This window comes from Ischnura elegans, chromosome 6, assembly GCF_921293095.1.
Source record: "Ischnura elegans chromosome 6, ioIscEleg1.1, whole genome shotgun sequence".
Classification (NCBI taxonomy): domain Eukaryota; kingdom Metazoa; phylum Arthropoda; class Insecta; order Odonata; family Coenagrionidae; genus Ischnura; species Ischnura elegans.
The window spans coordinates 70,497,475-70,517,052 of record NC_060251.1 but is presented as its reverse complement, the minus strand read 5'-3'; the positions used below and the strand labels follow the sequence as shown (position 1 = coordinate 70,517,052).

At 36.4% G+C, this 19,578-nt stretch overlaps 1 protein-coding gene across 1 annotated transcript; it reads left to right on the top strand.

The window, feature by feature from the left end:
• The first annotated feature begins 312 nt into the window (after window positions 1-312).
• LOC124160975 (pupal cuticle protein 36-like) lies at window positions 313-19,225 on the top strand. Its single transcript, XM_046537113.1, has 4 exons — window positions 313-380; window positions 11,038-11,237; window positions 12,518-12,713; window positions 18,190-19,225. Exons 1-4 carry the CDS (start codon window positions 369-371, stop codon window positions 18,745-18,747), a joined length of 966 nt encoding a protein of 321 aa, XP_046393069.1. The 5' UTR covers window positions 313-368; the 3' UTR covers window positions 18,748-19,225.
• Window positions 19,226-19,578: the final 353 nt, after the last annotated feature.

Sequence of the window (19,578 nt, the reverse complement as noted above, 5' to 3'; positions counted from 1 at the left end):
TTTGCTCAGTGATTACAGAAGGTTCGAAAGAAAAAATTAATGGGCAATTTCTTCGGATGAGAAATCTTCATTCGACGTCCCCCAAACCCCCGATATTGTTACTCACTCCGTGCCAACCCTTTCCACTTCTCCATTTCCAACTCAGAACTCCCCCCACCACTCGATTCGTTCGAAGAACCACAAAGGCCCGAGTGGGATTTCCTGTAACGCTTACGCGTAAGCACGTGTGTATTTGTGACCACCTATGTGAGTACACACCGCCGTACCTATATAACCACAGCTCTCCTCGCACACAGCGCCATTTAACTAGCACTGAGGAGGTATCGAGCCAACATCCATTTGGAATCTTGAGAAGAACGCAAGTCAAGATGATAACAGTGGTGAGTTGTACTCCTTATTATCACGAATAATTCCAACCTCTCATAAATGTGATCCATTACGTGCGAATTGCCATTTTGACCGCGGTAATGAATTGAATATGAAAACCACCCCTTTCAACCGGAACGATCATAAATTAAACACATACTTTTCAAGTTTGTGGCACGCGCTCTTCCAATCTAACTTAATCTCGATTTGCTACAAGTGCATTTTCATTTTTACCTACTAAATCTACGATATAGCTACATGATAGCTACAATATACGATGTGAATACGATATAGCTACTTTTCCATTTGTCCGTGGAAATCCGAAATAAAACATAGATATCTATAATTCTCATGTAAAGGTGATAACAGCGGTGAGTTGTACTCCTTATTTTCACAAATACTTCCAACCCCTCCGGATTTTTCTCCGTTACGTACAAATTGATATTTCCAGCGACTTATTTACCCTTTATAACCCAGAGCTGCTTCTGGGAGAAATAAAATTCCAAGGCTTCTAAATTTAAAAAAAATGTGTAAATATTCCACTCGATCATAATTGAGGAAGTTAGGATCCAAGGGGCACAAGTGTTTTTTTTCTAGACTGAGTTAGATACAGGAATTAGGTAAAGAACAAGAAATATACTATAACTACATATTCAGCAGTGCATTTCATTTTCCACTTAATGTCAGCACAGAACAGAGACTCACTCTATCCTTAGGCCAACAAGTTTTTGTGTATTTGCTTCATCAATGTTTCTACATCGCTCTGTTTAGGAAAAATATCATTTGAACCCCTTGGCTTCTCACCTTATCAAATAACATGGCAGCTAAATATTACACCATTAAATTTTACAGCAAAAAACAACGCGTAGTTTAACCTTCCGTCAGGCGCAAAATTGGAATTACTGAGTTCAGGCGTAATATGCCTGACAGGCACAAATGTGAAAAAACATTATTAACTCTTGCCAAGTGATACGCCTTTTAAGTTTAGGACACCATTATTAGTGTAGTTGAACACTTACACGATGTCTTTCATGCTATGCATGTACCCCTTTACATGCCGTGATATAGCCCGGGAATGATCCAGCTAGGTGCAATTTAACGTGCTATTTAGACTGTTGAGTATTATCATATGTAATGTAATTTAGCTTGTGAATTGTATAAGAACAGTGTGTTTTCGTTTTGTTAACTTATTTAGCTAATGATGCTTGAATATTTTATTTTTTGCCATTTTTTTATTTAAATATGCTAAATTATCCGCCACTGATCTGTCGGCATAAATTCGAAAAGCAAAAGGCTGCATTGTGAGCCAAACCAAAAAGGTAATATGAGCGTCGAGGGTCTATGCCGCATGGTGGCTCGGAGAAATGAAAAAAAACACTCGCGCTGTGCCTATCAGATCCATTGCGTCCGATGAATCTTTCCTGAATAGAGCTTAAAAAGTATACATTTATGACGTTACTTAGAAGCAACATTGGGTTATAATGGGTTAATTTGATATGACTACCATTCTATTCATTAGAGATAAATTAAGTCATTAATTAAGCACGTTAATTTCTATAAATTGGCACACTTTATTCCAACCTCTCCCACTTTTGATTTGTTACGCATACATGCTAATTTTTACCAAACAATTTACTGTATTACAGAACTATGAATCTATTTCTCCATCTATTTGTACGAAAAAATCCGAAACAAAACATATCTATACTTCCCAAGTAAGGATAATAACAGCGATTAGTTGTACTCCTTATTGTCGTGAATTCTTTCATACCCTCCCAATTTTGATCCGTTACAAGAAAATTCCCATTTTGACCCTCGTATTAATTCAATATGACTACTAACATATTCATACGAGATTATCATACATTAAACACATACTTTACTACATTTTAGCACATATTCTTCCAACCTCATTCACTTTCGATTCGTTACGCATACATACGCATTTTTATCGCACAATATATTGCATTAGTGTACGATAGCTATATCTCCAATTATCCGTGAAATCAAAGAAACTTTTGATGATAGCGAATACTATCACTTGAAATAAAGTTATCATAATTCCACATAAGTGGAGCTTAATCATTGATTTATAATATATCTCCAGTGCTAAGACTATGTGCATACATATTATTCACTGAAAATTCCACTGAATTAGCAAGGGCGTCTCGTATAGATAAGGCATAAAAATATTATAACTCTGACGTTGTAGAACGAATTCCTAACTTTGAGTTTATATTTAATCGGAATTTTCCTATGCCATTGCTTAATACAGATATCGACTACATTCCACCACAACCATTTCACAAGTTGTGGTATGATGAAATAGTAACACAAAGGCATTCATGTAAATTCAACAGAATTCACTTAATCAGCACTGCCACTGTCTCTGTATCTTTCCACTCTATTTTATAAACATGCCCGTTGGTTTTGTTGATTTGATGCGATGACGGTTCAAATGAAACTTTTTGAAAATAAGTGTTTGGAAAATGAAGTGCTGAAATCGCTCGGCATGTATAAAAACCATTGAATATTTAAGTGAGTCAATTGAATAACTGGTACAAAAATGTTGACTGCTTACAGCGTCAATAGATGCTACCCTGGGCCCTCATTACTTCTTGTAACGTAGACACAACTACGGGGATAGAAACTATAGCCACTGCGATATGACGTATTATGACTGCGATATCACATGGTCACTGCTTAGTGTGACGACTTTGCAAGAGCCATTCAGCCATTTGCATGGAAACTTGCGATTTACAATAGAACGATGCTATTACGTGTTTAGCAATTTACTTTGACGTACATCATTCCCTAAAAAGCTCCTGACTTTCTAAAAATAGTTCTAAAATAGAGGATTGTCAATAATATTTAAGAATCCATACCTTACGTTGCGCATAAGTTATTGCCCTAGAAATGGCTATGATCGGATGAGGCAATAGGGTTATATTATTATGCCTCTAAATGTGTATATTGGGTACAAAAACACTAATAATAAATGCATTAGGTCATTCAAACATTGAGAAAACTGTTAAAAAATGTTGATTTAATTTTTTATAGAAATAGTAAAACTCATTCGAGGTGTCGCGTTTGCTGGGGATAGGTCTTAGAATGGGATGAAATTTGGGGTAGTGCTGTAGCCCCTCCCCTTAATTACCCAGAAAACTATGTACAAACCCCTCTGTCCCTTCTTAATGATAGTATATTTCATATGGAAGAATGTACCATATTATACTATGGAATGATGTACAACAAATTTTTCATATTGAATGAAAGTTAGGATCTTCGAAATATATACACGAGTGGAAGAATTTGTCTCTTTTACTAAACTTTCGCTCATGACCAACGGTAGGGACAAGGTTAGTAAATCACGGCAGCTTTTTTTTCAGTATTCATGTCATACATAGTTTTCTGAGTAATCAAGGGGAGGCCTACAGCACTACCCCAAATTTCATCCCACTCTAGGAGCTATGGCCAACAAAAGTGACGCGACGCCTCGAATGAGTTTTACTACTTCCATCAAAAATGAAATCAACATTTTTAACAGTTTTCTCAATGTTTAAAAGTCCTAATGCACTTATTATTTATGTTTTTGTACCCATTATACACATTTAGAGACATTATAATAAAACCATATTTTCACATCCAATCTATGCCATTTAACTATGCCACGCTACAGCCATTTCTAGGGCAATAGCCTTAGCGTAATTTAAGGATTAAAATTATAATGTAGTAGGAGGATGTAGAATTGTGATGCAAAGAACAAATAATAATAATGATTAAAATTATAATCAACTCAAAATATCATTGGCAAAAAAATATAATGCAGCCAACACGCGGAATCCAACGAGGAAATGGAAATAAACAGAAATTAGGGTTAGCGACTAAAATATGAGCAAATAATAGAACACAAGCAACATTTAAATATTGAAAGACAAAATGGATTACAGAGATGCATACACTACGAAGAATTAATGCACATGAAACTAGGAATACATTGAATGTCCTGATATTTCGATGAATATATTAGTCACGCTAGAAAAACATAGATCGTATTTATGAAAACTCAATAGTCGTATTAAAATCACGAACCTCCTGTTAAGAAAAATGTAATTCGTTCACTTACAAGTAAGTAATAATAAATGGTTATGTTGCGGGATATCATCACAGATGACAATCGCTAAATGGTTCACTCATTTCTGTTTACCACCATTCCTAGATATTTCTAGGCTAAATTATTGAGTTTTTACAAGGTTCATCATATAATTAATTAGGAGAGTAAAAAAGTGTCTATAAATATAAAAAGAAACTCCACGCATTATCACCAAATGATATGCTTTGATCACGTTCAGGAACATGTACGAAATTCATCACCTAAATTAAACGAACTTAATTGATACGTAGCATAGAGTGGAACAATCCGAAGATTAATTAACAGATTTAGTTACATACCTGTATCTGAGTTTTGTTTATGTTTTATTAAAGTAATATTTCATTTGAGTGCACGCATAGGCAAACTGAAATTCTTTTAAAATGCTCCAATGCATTTTCCTGGTAATTTCCTCCTTGATATGCTATTTCAGTCAATTCATTATTCCTCCAGGTGTGCAGTTAAATTTTCTGATTATTTGTCTCAATCACTTAATTCGTTTCAGTATTTTTCACGGCAACAGCGCGCAAAATATAGTTGATAAAAACGCCATGTCTTTCACCTAATCCGCTAAAATGGGATGTTATCCTTTGGTGTCCATTCAAGATGGCAATGGGAAGTAGAAAGGAATTGCATGAAGCCAGTACTGATGGAGAGCCTCAAATTTGAGTTTCGGGTCCGCACGGGTGAAAGGCATCCTATTTTAATAATACATGAGTAAATGCAATTTCAAATAAAAAACATTCAGCGTAGCAAAAACGGATATTCGAAAAAAGTTTTAGCCTAAATAAAAATATTGAAGAAGATAATTTTTGTATTTGAAGGAGATACGTATTTATCAACAGTGAAAAGACTAGTTTATGAGATAAGTGGGTGGAGAGCTATCAAACAAATCGCAGCATTGTAGAATTCTGATGATGATTACGGTAAAATTTCTATCAAATGCGATACCATAGCAACCACAAAATCGGCAAAAAAATGTCCACATTCAATAAAGGAAATAAAGTTTTACGGCATCTATTATATTTATTTTGTAAAAAGTGTGAGAAATATAGGGGAGGCCCGGGCAAGAAGCATAGTGCGGGTAAGAAGAATAAGCTGTTTCTTCTCGAATTGCTTATAGATAACGTCACGATAGGTGTAGGTCGGGTCAGCTGATCTGCTTAGTGACACATCACAGTTAAAACAAAACAATAAAAACGTGAGTTTGTCGTTAAATGAATACGAACGATTTATTCTGGTTACTTACTATTTTTACTAAGGTTTGTTCGTATTTTTTTCGCTAATTTTCTACTGATCAATCATAATTTCTATTTGTTCGATGGCACGTATCTTTAAGTTTAATTTGTGACTTTATTCTTCCACTGACAGCCAAATATATCTGAAAGTTTTACGAATCTCTCTAATGTTGTGGCTTCGGGCAAGACGGATATGGGCAAAATGGATAGGTACTCGTTTCGGAGGAGAAACATATCACTGATGTAATTACCACTTGTAACACGGAAAAACAGCTGTAAAGAGCACCACAAATACCACCATCAATAATTTTATCTATCTAAAGCAAAAGCCAACTCGGAGAAGTGAGCAATGCAGAAAGGGCCACTAACTATTATTATTTGCTTCTGTTAACCCTTAGGTGCACGCTAAGCGGGGATTTTGCCGCATTTTTCAAAAATTCGAAATAGCGCGTTTACTGTGAATGGATCACTTGTGGCATACTTTGTTATTCTATTACTGTACTTTTCTCTCCACCAAGAACATATGTTTGCGTCAATTTGACGGCCAACTATTGCGTTAGAATCTTACAAAGTGAGAACGACGACAACTTCGGGTGATTTGCCGCTAGATGGCGTTCACCCGATACTAAGGAACTTCTGATAATCTGTCGTTACCGTGGAAACTTGGAAGCATAATCCTTTTTGCAATACTATGTTAATATGTTGTCTCGTATTTATTATATTTTTGTAAGCATTTGCATTATCATTTCTTTACTATTGTTACTTGTATAATTTATGTCAACTTCAAACCACGTCGTAATTCAAAAATTTCGTCTTCATACTCAAATATGCATTACATTTATGTAAAAATGCACTACATACACTTGACTAATTACCGAAAAATTAGTGATGCACGGTTATTATAATGTATTATGCATTGTAGCTTGAAGACCAAGGGTCGGCACTTTTTGTATCTATCTGCGGGAAAAGAAAATAATGCTGCAAAGGCATTATATCAAGATTCAGGAATCGTAACCTCCTTATGGACATAAATTGTATTATGATTTTATAGAATTGTGAACAAATCGAGCCGGTGATGACAAATGTAGAGTATATTATATTCCAAGGTCAGTACGTATTTATCACCCTGTTGAGTTCTAACGAGTGCTTCAAAAGCTTGATAATGAAGATGGAAGGAAAGGGCAGGTAAACCACGATATGGAAAATATTTTTTTTTGATTTCTCACATGAAAGGGAAGGGGAGGAAGAATTTTTTTGAAGACGCATTACATTTCAGCGAGAGTTAGCAGTCTGATGATAATAATATTATTAGCCGCCCACATAATTTCAACGTTTGTCTAGATCAACGGAAAACGGTGAAACTTTTTGGCTGAACTCTTAGATACAATTTGCAAACAGCCAAACAAAAGCTAAATACATTGTTCGTATTTCACCAGGGTCAACATCATTTCCTAAGAATGCCGCAACTGAACTCGAATTGTTGCCGAAAACGATTTTACTGAACGCGATTAAAAAAATGTCGAAAATACCAACCTGTATATTGAAGGAAAACTGTTATCTCATGTGTACTCGAGAATCAGAGATTGCATCATTACTTCTCGTATAGAAATAATATCTTTATTTGGAATTAAATACACTCTCTCTGTAAATAAAAGTTGAAAGGGAGATGCTAGAAGAGCTTTTAAAACAGATGGAACAGGCCTAATGATTTACAGAACAGCGTTCGGGATAGCAACGGGAATTCATGAATTCGAATGGGAAAATAACAGCAAAGCATTCCTATTCAAGTCTTGATTTAGCCATTTATTTGCTAGAAAATGGTCTAACTTTGTTAGGTACCGTGAAAAAATCCTTAAACCCACAGAGAGTTTCTAGCCTGAAAAATTCGATAGGCTGCAACTTCATTTCTTGGTTTCCAGGATACCTGCGCTCTTGTTTCGTACTGCACTAAACGAAACAAATGTGAAATTCTTTTGAAGTGCTTTCTACGTTGCCCTGCAAAGAGGACATCGAAACGAATTGCAAAAACCTGAAATGATCCTGAACTACAACTCAACCAAGGGAGGTGTCGATTCTGTGAACCAGAAGTGTGTAAATTACTCCCCTTCAAGACGAACACGAAGGTGGCCTCTATCACAATTTCTCCGGTTTATTTATATAACTACTCTTAGCGGCCACGTGATTTCTGTAGCTAAGAATTTTGAAAAAAAATTTATCGAAGATCAAGAATGGAGTTCATGGAAGCTCTCGCATTTAGCCTTGCAGATAAACATTTTAAGTCCAGGGTGAAAAAAGGTAATCTTCTAGCAGACACGTAGGCTTTTCTAGCAATGAGACTTGGGAAAATTCCTGAATTATCTGCTTCTGCATATGAACGTCAATGTAGGGCTGGTCATTGTTTTACACGTGGAAAATATAAAAATTATAATATGGTAAATATACGAATGTTTTCTAATAATTTGCAATAATCATTCCATCTGCGTCAAAAAATGTCACAAATGTCATTTCAGAGGCAGTGATGGCCAATAAGGATGAAAAAATTGAAAAATTAATTTTGCTTGTAAAATTTGTTATTTTAAAATTTTTATTATTGCATTAACGATTTAGCATATACATTTCCTTTTTTGTGTGTGTTTTTTTGGCTTTATTCCAGATTTCCTTTTGTCTAGATTGCCGTCTGCAATTTCTTTAGAAAAATTAGTCGAAGTATTTCTCAAGAAATTTGCATATAATTATGTGATATTTTAGTTTATAAATGAATGGGAAAAATATTTTAAGTGCTTTTATTTATTAGAAGTTACCCAAATACGTTAAAATACCCTGAAATTTGAATTTATACTTGGGAAAATCAAAAATGTAAAAGTGCGGCAAAAACCCCGCTAGCGTGCCCTGGCGCTATACTTGCAGGCGCGTGCACCTAAGGGTTAAGCAGCCGGTTGCTGTTTTCTTACGATTTTCGCAAAGGTTTTTACATTTTTTTGCTAATTGTCTTTAGGGAAAACAGAAGGACGGTAAACTATAGCACCTTTGGCGATATTCATACCATTGAAAATAAGCCCCATACGTACCAGCTATGGTCGCTCCCAAAACAAACCGTAAACACAAGAGGCAACAATCAGAAATATTGACGTCCGCTTCTGTTATAATCTCATACACCTTTTAGAAGTTAATACATTCGAGGAAACAGTAGTACAATGCTCCTGATTTCTTTCTCTTGATAAGATTGAAAATTATTCATTTGAATAGTTTTATAACACAAAACATCAGAAGCAGGAAAACTCTCCAAGCCACCAATATTCATGGTTACATTATTAGGTATCCTTGCGAAGCAAATAGTGAGCCAATATGAACCTTGTACATTGTGATCATTACCAACAGCAAAGGTAAACTTAAAACCAAATACAGTTCCAATAGTATCAGCAACCCAAACATTGACAGCTCCAGCATGATTAGCAGCAGTACTACTGTTTCCTCGAATGTATTAACTTCTAAAAGGTGTATGAGATTTAAACCTGAAGATAGTTTAATTGTATTTTGTAAAAGTAATTTAACTCCAGATTCTGCTTCCGTTGGAGTTTTTGGTGATGTTCAATTTTATGTTAAAGGTTAATAAAAAGTTTAATTCATTAATACGCATATGTTGTTGTCATTTGTTATTGCGCCCAGCGCCATCTTGGAATCTCTGGACTTAGAAATATTTTGCGCCGTACGTACACTAGAATAACTTATGTACGTACGGGAAATTCATACTTAGAAATTTTTCAATGTATCGTGAAAAGTTAAAGTCCAGAACTCCATGTTAATTCCCTATGGTGACGTCAGTTTCCGGTCCCCATCCCACTGGTTGCCTCGGCACTCTCTCGCTACATCCGGTGTAGATAAGATAAGCCTCTCTCTGTGAGAGATCTGAGTGTCACTTGTGACGTCAGTGGTGGTACATCATGCCTAAGTATCGTTCTGTTAGAAGATGGGCTCCTCGGAGACCAGTAGAAAAAATAATCAAGGACTGCACTGTGTTGAAGGCTAATCATGCTGGAGCTGTCAATGTTTGGGTTGCTGATACTATTGGAACTGTATTTGGTTTTAAGTTTACCTTTGCTGTTGGTAATGATCACAATGTACAAGGTTCATATTGGCTCACTATTTGCTTCGCAAGGATACCTAATAATGTAGCAATGTCCAGGCTAAAAAAAATGATACATTAAAAAACAAAAATAATGAATTTTTAGGACCTAGGAGTTTGCAAGAAGACTGTTAAATCTAAGAATAAAAATGCTACATCAGATTTCTTTTTCTTGATGTGAACTGAAAAATACAGTGAGCTGATTATCGAAGACTGTATATAGTGCAGCGAGGGCCAAGGATGGGCACACGAGATCTAAACATCGTATGCAGGAATAGGCAGCTACTTCTGAAATAATTATCAAGACTGACTTTTTAATTTTTAAGTTATCCTTTTCGCCCTTATAGCGTATTCCCGGATACTACGGGAAAAACGTAAAACTGGTACATTTGTACTTAACTGATTTTAGTAGACGTTGCCGTTTAAATTCTCATTTTTTTAATAGCTCATTCCATTTTTTTGGAACAAAGTACTGATTAATAATGAAGAAAGTTATGTTGATCATATACTATTTGTATTTTTTGCCTACACTTTCATTTCATATCTATGCGTTATTCCCGGGCCTCCCTAGCTGGAAATCCTGCATGAATTTAGTAGCAATGAAAGGTTTGTCAATTTTTTAACTAAAGTCAGAAATACGCCCCAAGATGAAACGCTATATATTTGGTAATAGTGAAAATGTTTTCTTTGGTGTAGCAACATTACATCACCTTTACATGAACGTGAGGAAAGATTTATACAGTCAATGTAAACAGAACTTCCTCATTCCTGTATTCGATACCTTACATTTTAATAGAAAATATGACTACATCAAATATCAATACAATTATGACGTACTTATTGCAATACCAAGACAATGCTTCTTCACTCAAATAGAAAACTATTGGAATAACAATATTTACCCTCCAAAACTATTAGTAAACACAGTTAATTCGTAGGCTTATGTGGTCATTCACGCTGAAACAATTAATATTGACAGAGAGTACGTCTAACCAATCATTGGTCGCGTATATTTTCATCCGTACAAATCATCCTACTTTTATAGATAAATACTACAAACGAATGAACAGAATTTCCTCTAGTATAGTGATTGTGCCTGAGGCAAATGGTATTTGCTTCTACTCATTTCAAACGCTTCTCCCAATTTCTTTTCCTTGCAGTTAGCAGTTCTGATCGTGGCCGTCTCAGCGCTAGCTGCCCCGCAGCTCGATCTCCAAAACGGAAACCTACCGCAGTCAGCCGCAGCGAATGCAGCGCCTCCACCTCAAGAGAGCGAAGGCGCCAACTCCGTATCGGGAGCGCCCGTGTCTATTATATCACAAACGTATGAGGTTGGAGACAATGGAACATATAATTTCAGGTAGTAGATTTTGTTTTTTCATATCTGTATATCGCGTTATTTATTGAACACAAGGTAGGTAGGTATATCTAGTTTCAACTTTTTTGAGGTTGATGAAATCAAATTTCAAATTATCCTTAGACAACGCTTCACTATTGAATGCGAGCATCATCATGGCAACAAAAATGCAAAGCTAGAAACAATAAAAAATCTTCTAATACTAATAAGAAAATACTCAAATTAATATTGTCCCTTTAGGTACATATATTGTGGTTACTTGGATACCATAATCTAACACGATTTTGGGAAATGAATATAACGATACATTTTTCCATATTTTGTAAATTCATTAAGAGTCTCTAGTTATTTACTATTCAACGCCTATAAACGCGCATATTTATTAGCTAAATTTAGACAGTAGATGAAAAGACAATTACGATATTAAAATGACTTTCCATAACATGAAAACTAATTTTTGATAACAACGACAACGACGATGACAACTCGAGAGAGGAAGGACATCGATGTAAGTTATAAAGCCAAAGGTCCGTGGTTTCACTACCGGTCCAGGGAAATTTTTTCTCTAGGCAATTCATGTGTATTTCACCGCCGTTCACGCCGCAGGCTTTGAAATATTACACATACCGCTATGCGCGCCTTCAGCACAGGTTTGATGCTCACAACGTGTTGTGGCTTCATTGAAGTCCTTTCTCCCTCGTGGTTCATCGAGGATGGCCTTACATCTAGTATAATGAGCCTCCGTACAATCGCCGTGATAAATAAAGAACCTGCATACTGTAGTGGCCTGAGCAACGTCCCGGGTATCCAAAGATCCGTGATTCGATTCACGGTCCAGGGTTATTTTTCTCAATACAATTCATGTATATCATGAAGGTGATTGAAATACCTTGAGTTCATTAACAGCCTGCTAATTAAAATGCAAGGCATTTAATTAAATCAAACCTATTAACTCATTTTAATTAATAATTTAGTAGAATAATATCATACCTAAAAGATTAACACACAAATGGTAATTTCCACAATTTTTATTTAACATTTAAAGACCGGTTTCAACACTTTGTTTCATTTTTGAAAATGACAAAGTTTCGAACCATGGTCGGTCTTTCAGTGTTAAATACAATAGTGTGGCAATTACCATATGTGTGTTAATCATGGATATAGCATTATTCCACCAAATTAAGCCTGAAACGATTTTATACATACCTAAAAGTATTATCATAATGATAATTTAATACATTTCCCGCAGGTAATGGGCTTTAATTACCTTCCGACATTTTCAGCTTTGAGACATCCGATGGTACTCGTCGGCAGGAATCTGGTTACCTAAAGTACGATGTTCCGCCACCGTCCGAGGGAGCGCCAGAGGAATATGACGGAACTGCACAGGTTGCGCAAGGATCGTACTCGTACGTTGGACCTGATGGGACGCAGTATACTGTCAAGTACATCGCCGACGAGAATGGCTTCAGAGTTGAGGTGAGAGAAGATAAACTAAATTTGTAGATAAATATTTGAGGAATGCACTTATTGACCACAGAGTTAATATGATTATTTTAGTTAAACTTAAGGTCTTTGTCAATAAAAATTTGTGCATAGCTATTTTTTCCAGCGTTTCCAAAAATTCATTTGTCATCACCAAGCAAAGAAATTCTTTCGAAAACTGGTAGATATAAAATATGATATAAATTCTTAAGTTTCTCACAAATATAAATATTATATAATTGCATATTTCAAATTCATTGTTTTTATATTCGAATTTTCGACTGAAATTCTATGCCCCGCAAATGACAATTAAATTTTTTGAAACATTGGCAAAGAACTACATACAAACTTTTTCACCAAACTTCAAGATAAACTCAAACGATAAAGTTCAAATAAGTCGATAAATCTTGCACTAAAATTCCATAAAAATGCAGTACGTTTTAGTATACTGGGGCACATAAGAACCGACTCAGTTAGCCCCAACTACGAGGGCTTCCCCATTCATCCGAAGCATTTCGCTAATATGCATACATAATTGTTTTATTGTAAAAAGAAAACCCTTATGTGGACTACAATGCATGTTTTTTGTCGATTTATTAAGCCATAAAAATGATAAAATCATAGCAATTGCACTTAAATTTTGGGGGCAGATAAAAGTTATGCGTATCTCTTCAATAAAAATTTCTGAGTTTGCGAACATGTATTCATAAATTAAGCAGTGGTAAAAGAGACAATAAAAGCTGATATGTTTCCGGGATCAGTTCAATTCCGGAGAAAGTATAAATCTGATTGTAGCGTTAAATACTGCGCGTCTTTAACTCAGGGATGGGTAAATAAGACCAATGCCTTTCAATTCAATCCACCAGCTTATGGTTCCGTAAGCCAAAATGCGTCGTACGCAATAAATATGTTAGGAATAGGGCAACTACCTTTCATTTCAATGTGTTGAACTTCCACCATATCACGCCTGAATTAGTTTGAATTAAGGCTTTGCCCATAAAAACTGCTTTTTATCCCAATTAACGAGAGAAAATTCAAGCGATTTCGATAATTAGGTTCAGTTCCACGGAAGGACTAGCCAAGGTGAGTGGGCGGGGATCCACGCCGCGGTCCGAGGCCCTGTGGGGAATTTAGCTAATGCCATATGTGAAAGGGATACCCGCATGATTGCGCTAAAAATACATATGACATAGAATATTATTCCCTTGAGGCATTTATCAATGATGTTAGTTAAGTATTGAGAGGGAATATTTATCCCCCAATTTCATTTACCAAATAAAATAAAGAAGACAAAAAATGCAAGTAATTCAACTTCATAGTATGTTATACTCCTCAATAATGCCTTTGCTTTAACTGTCTTTAACTATGTCTGAAAGTGATCAAATTGACATTATAACCCGGAAGTATGTAGAATCTATGCAAAGAAAAATCACGCATGCTTGATGCAGGCATGAGTGATTGATTTTCAGTTATCATCAACAAAAAATATGTATCAAAGAGCCGCTAAATATTAAGAAAGACCTATTGGAATAAAACAATACACACACTGGCACATGTTTGTTGTAGTAACCTACTCCGCATCCGAAGGCATTTGGTAAGGCGAATATGATCCTTCCTCTCTTTACCCGCGGTTCTCAGTCATCAATTGACGCTTGGTTGTCAACTTATGACAGGGAAGTCAATTGCTTGAGACAGACAATTTGCATGTCTACACGTACCTCAATCACGCGGCACAAAAAAAAACGACGACGCCTTAGAGCACGGGTCTGTTTAACCACTTTCTCTCACCTGGGTCTTGCACGCGGCAGACACCTCCAGAGAAAGGGAAGGGTTTCTTTTTATTTCATGAAAGAGGAGGAAAAACCTTTCCGATGCAAGAGCCGAGAAGAAGGGCAAAAGATGGCGGCCTGGCCACACGCAAGGCCACTGACCACTTTCTCTTGTTTTGAAGACACGAAGCGCATACTTCATATTGACGGGCTGCCTTCTGGCATCATTACTATCATTCACTTTTTCTTCCGCTCCATTCAGGCCTTTTCGAGACACCGATTTTGGCCATTCATTTTGTTCAAAATTTTTGACCAATATTAGCAGAGGAAGTGGTTTTGATTAAAACAATCCATTTGGTCCAAGTTTTTTATGCATGATGTTACTACAGTGAAAAAACTGTTCACGGACACCTATGACTTAAGGACAGTATTCTATTCCCCGCCAGAACGATTTGCATTTGTGTAAAAATAGAACCGATAGTATACGTACCCTCTCTCTTACGTTCACGAATACCTTTTAGACACAATTTTACTCTTTTGGGAACAGAATTGCCATTGATGCATTACGTTTTTATTTCCAAATTATTTTTAACTATTCAGACCTGGTATTTGAAATAAAGCGATTTCATTTAACTGTCTTAAATTCCTACACTATAATATTTTCGGAGTAAAATAAAGTGTAACATAGAAGTTTTCTTTGGTTTACCTCCGATTTAGGGCCTACTCTCACTTAAGGACACATTTTCGAGGACCGTATTGGCATCCGTAAGTGAGAGGTTTCAATGTACTTCAGTATTCATAAATTCTTCTCCCTCGTGCCTCTCTTTATCTTCTCCTACTGTACTTATTCCTTGGCCGTCCCCAGGAGAATCCATTAATGGAAACAATTCTATCAATTATTTTCTTCATTATATTTCATTTGGTTAGAATATCATGGCGTATACGCCTGGTTCTTCTGAGGCGTATTGCTCTTAATAGAATTCTTTTTTTCTCCTAGTCTTCAATAGATTTTGTTTCTTGCCCTATCCCACTGTTTAATTTTTAGGACCCTTCACCAGTACCATTACCTAGTTATCGAAGGATTCGGGTCTTTCCTGGTCAGATTTCCCAATCGCCTAAACTTCTGATCCATAGAGGTCCCCTACCTGCAGGAATTTTGTTACTAACTCTTTTCTAGTCACCGCTTTAATGAAACGTATGGGCATATTGGTGATCTTTGGATAATAATAAATAGTATCGAAGTGTTCCAATTTGCCCATTAATTGGAACTGTATGGAGTTCATTTGGGTAATGGACACGGTATGTTGATTATAAATGGCAATTGAAGACCTCAAGAACTTTCGACCATCATAAAAACAACTTATTACAAACCAATGATCAACTAATCGTTGAGGGCCTAACTTTTGGATATTTGGGTGAAAATTCACGAGAATACAAAAATGATCATTCGGGACAAATGCAAAATGGATAGTACTTGAGTTTGAGCGCCAATTTAGACAATCCATAAGGTCGAATGCATAAGTTGCAAGATAGATTGCCTCTGCCCCAAAAAATATTTTAAGTCAAACGTCAAAACTTTTCTCCTGAGAATTGTTAAACAAGCGATAATGACGAAAGGTTGACTAAAACTATAGCTGTCCGTAGCACCGAGGGTGATCTATAAATGATGATTTAATGGTGGATATTTTATCCGTCTCAAGCCGACAACATTGGCAGAAATGGGATTCAACCGATGAATTACAACAATAAAATCAAATTTTATTTGTGAATGGAGAGCTTTTCTACTCCTATAATTGTAAGGGAGGAGATTGAAAATAATTCCAACACCAAAAATGTGGAATATATTTTTCAACAGTCTATTTAAGAATTCGTTAACTTTCTGAGAATAATTATACATTAATGTGTGAATTATTGCACTGTGGAAGTGAGTAGAGGTGGTGAAATTTTTTGGAGGAAAGGTTGCCGCAGTTAAGCCTCGAGCATTCCATGGGACAAGATTAAAAATCACCCTCCGGTAAAGTGATGCGACCATAAATTGGATTCCTCCTTACCTGTCTTTGACAAAGAGAAACTCGCGCTTGAAGATTACTCAACACCCACTAACCGGTATGGTAGGGATTATATTTCGAATATTCTATAAAATTTTAATGTCTAGAAATAAAGAAATAAATTACACTTGTAAAGTTCTCTTAAGCTTACGTTCCTCAAAGTCAAGTAGCAGGAGAAATTGGTATTTGTGATAATAATTGGAAAGATTATTTCTATGGAATGAATTGTTAAAAATATCCACACGAAGTGTATCACATAAGGGCTTACAAAAAACACATAGAAATCAAGTACAACTTTGCTGAATGAAATAACTTCCTTAAGCCTAAACGCAGACAGAGCCATTCTCAAGAAACATTCATGCATTTTATAATATACAGAAATTGCATATTTTCCGAGTTTGGTATTTTTACCTCTTGCGTATAAAAGAATCGCCATTGCAATGAGTCATAGAGAGAAAGAACACAGCTACAGTGTTAGTAATAAAACAATACTTCCGATTATTATCTCTTTAAATGAGTGTAATGGCATTCTGTTTACTTTTATAGAAGCAAAAGCAACTTTGACTGTAGCCTTACCGAATTCCTGTATCCCACCCATTTTCTCCTGCAACGGGAAGGAATTCATCAGCGAAACAGGCAAATCAGTGAAAACGAGCCAAGAAGAGCACCAGAAAGAAATTCAACTGGGGCAGTAAACTAAGTCCACGGCAGCCGAATACGAAGCGTTAGGCCACGCTGTCGACAGTTAAGAAAATAAAAATTGTTGCCTAAACAAAAGATTTTAAGAGACTCGTCAGAGAAAATATATAAAATGGAAAAGTAAGGGAAGAAATAGGGACACTGGTCTAAAAATAAGCCAAACATGGCAACCCGTTATAATCTAAAACTCCTACCCGAAAAACCGAGTCCTCAACCCTCCCGCTCCTATACCTCTACCCCCTCACCAAGATACCTATACATATGAATAAAATTTCCTACCTCACCTGATTCTCTAGATAAAACAACCAGCATCGGCCGGGAAACGTTGGGGCCACCCAAAAAGTGACGTGGCGACATAGGCCAAATGTCTATCACTAATACGACACGCACTCACGAAAGTTTTAACAAAGAAGAACGAAGAAGTTTTACCGGTTGAACTTGAGATTTCTCCTTTTTTGTCACAAAGAATGGACATGTCCGACTTCTGACTATTCAAATGGCAAATCCAGAGCTTAGAAGATCAGTGAATAATCTAATAATCTTTAAATGATTATTGTTTGCTAAGTTTATAATCTATGTGCATTTAAATATTTTTATTTTATTCTGCAATGGTTCTCTTCCGCGAAGAAGAGGTGGGCGGAATGCTTGAAGTCTTTGTAACCTAGTTTGTATCCCACCAATTCAATTTGTCATTCCTTTATTTTCAGAGTAAGTCAAATTGTGTATCTGCCCCCAGGTGATCCGGTACCGTGGGCAGGCAGTCAGCTTTTGATCGCCATGTAGAACGGTTGAACTTGAGAATTCTCCTTTTTTGTCATAAATCATCGACCTGTAATATTGCATAATCAAAGAACGTGATCCACCTGGTCTTTCAGAACATTTATCTACGTACCTAACGTGTACAATATATATTCAATGCATTTCATTTTTATTGCCAACTTTTTCTCTCTTTAGGGAGACCATCTACCCAAGGTTGCTGCAGGAGCTGACATAACCCAGGGCAATACCAACATTGGTGCCACAAACCTACCACCACAGGACCACAACACCATAGGCCAAGGAAACCAAATCGGTCAGGGCAATGCCCAGGGTATAAGCAAGGAAAATGGATTGGGACAGGGTAATGGATTAGGTCAGGGTAATGGATTAGGTCAGGGAAATGGATTAGGCCAGAGTAACGGCCAGGATCAAGGGAACGGTCAGCCACAGGATAACAACCAAAGCCAAGGTAATGGCAACGGGTTGGGAAGCGGACTTGGCCAGGGTAATGGAAAAATAGAGGCTGGGGGTCAAGGCCAAGTAAATGGTGTGGAGCAGGGCAATGGAAACTTGGCGCAGGGTACCGATTTTTCGTACGACAATGCATCCGAAGACGTCGGAGTGCAGGGCACAGGAGAGCCTGCGATAGCCGCTGAATCACCAACACAACTAACAGCTGGGTCACCGACCCAGCCACAGCAACCGACAGCCAACCCAGCTCAAGATACAACGGGACTAACTGAGATCATCTAGTTATACTCAAATCTGGAATGGAGTTTTTCCAATCAAACCTTTTGAAAACAAAAAATATTTTCAAAGAAATTAAAATAAAAAACTCTGGAAATACCAGTTATTCAATTTTTCACTCCAGGAAGACTCCATTCCTTTACCGCTAGGATATCTGTCTAGCGTTTTGCTAAATAATTATTCTGGATGTTATCAACCAGATTTAAACTACATTCATCAATTCATCCCAAAGGATTCCTTCAATTGTTGCAAGCTCGACAGCTACAAATACTGAGTGAAATATATATCACTGTTTAACGTGAATGTATCTATGTTTCTTCACAAAATACTTCAATGTGAAACCAAAAGCACTGCCGCCCCCATTTCAAATACGTTTTAAGGATAATATTTGAATAAATAATTTGTTATGGATGTCGTAGAAGTATATATATCCAAGTTTATTTATACATGTATGAATTAAAAATAAATATTTGCCAAAAATTTATATTGGAAAATCATTTAACATTTATTAAGATTTCAACCGTAATGTAAGCATGTTAGAGCCAGTTATGATAACTGGAGACAGATGATTGAAAGTACCTTCTAGGGAAATCACCTGCAGTTTCACTTTGAATTAGTTATAATATAGCAGTAAAGACATCCTATTTCATAACATGCTAAGAAAAGACATAGATGGAATGCAGGAGACTATTCCTGCTACTGCTCTACCTACAGCAACGTTGCAAGGTCCAGCATTTGCTCTCTAGTTGATAAGCCAAGTCTATGTGAGTGAATTTCGACAAGTGTGTAAAAATATACTTCCAACTTACTCAAATATCTCGACGATAGAAACAATTT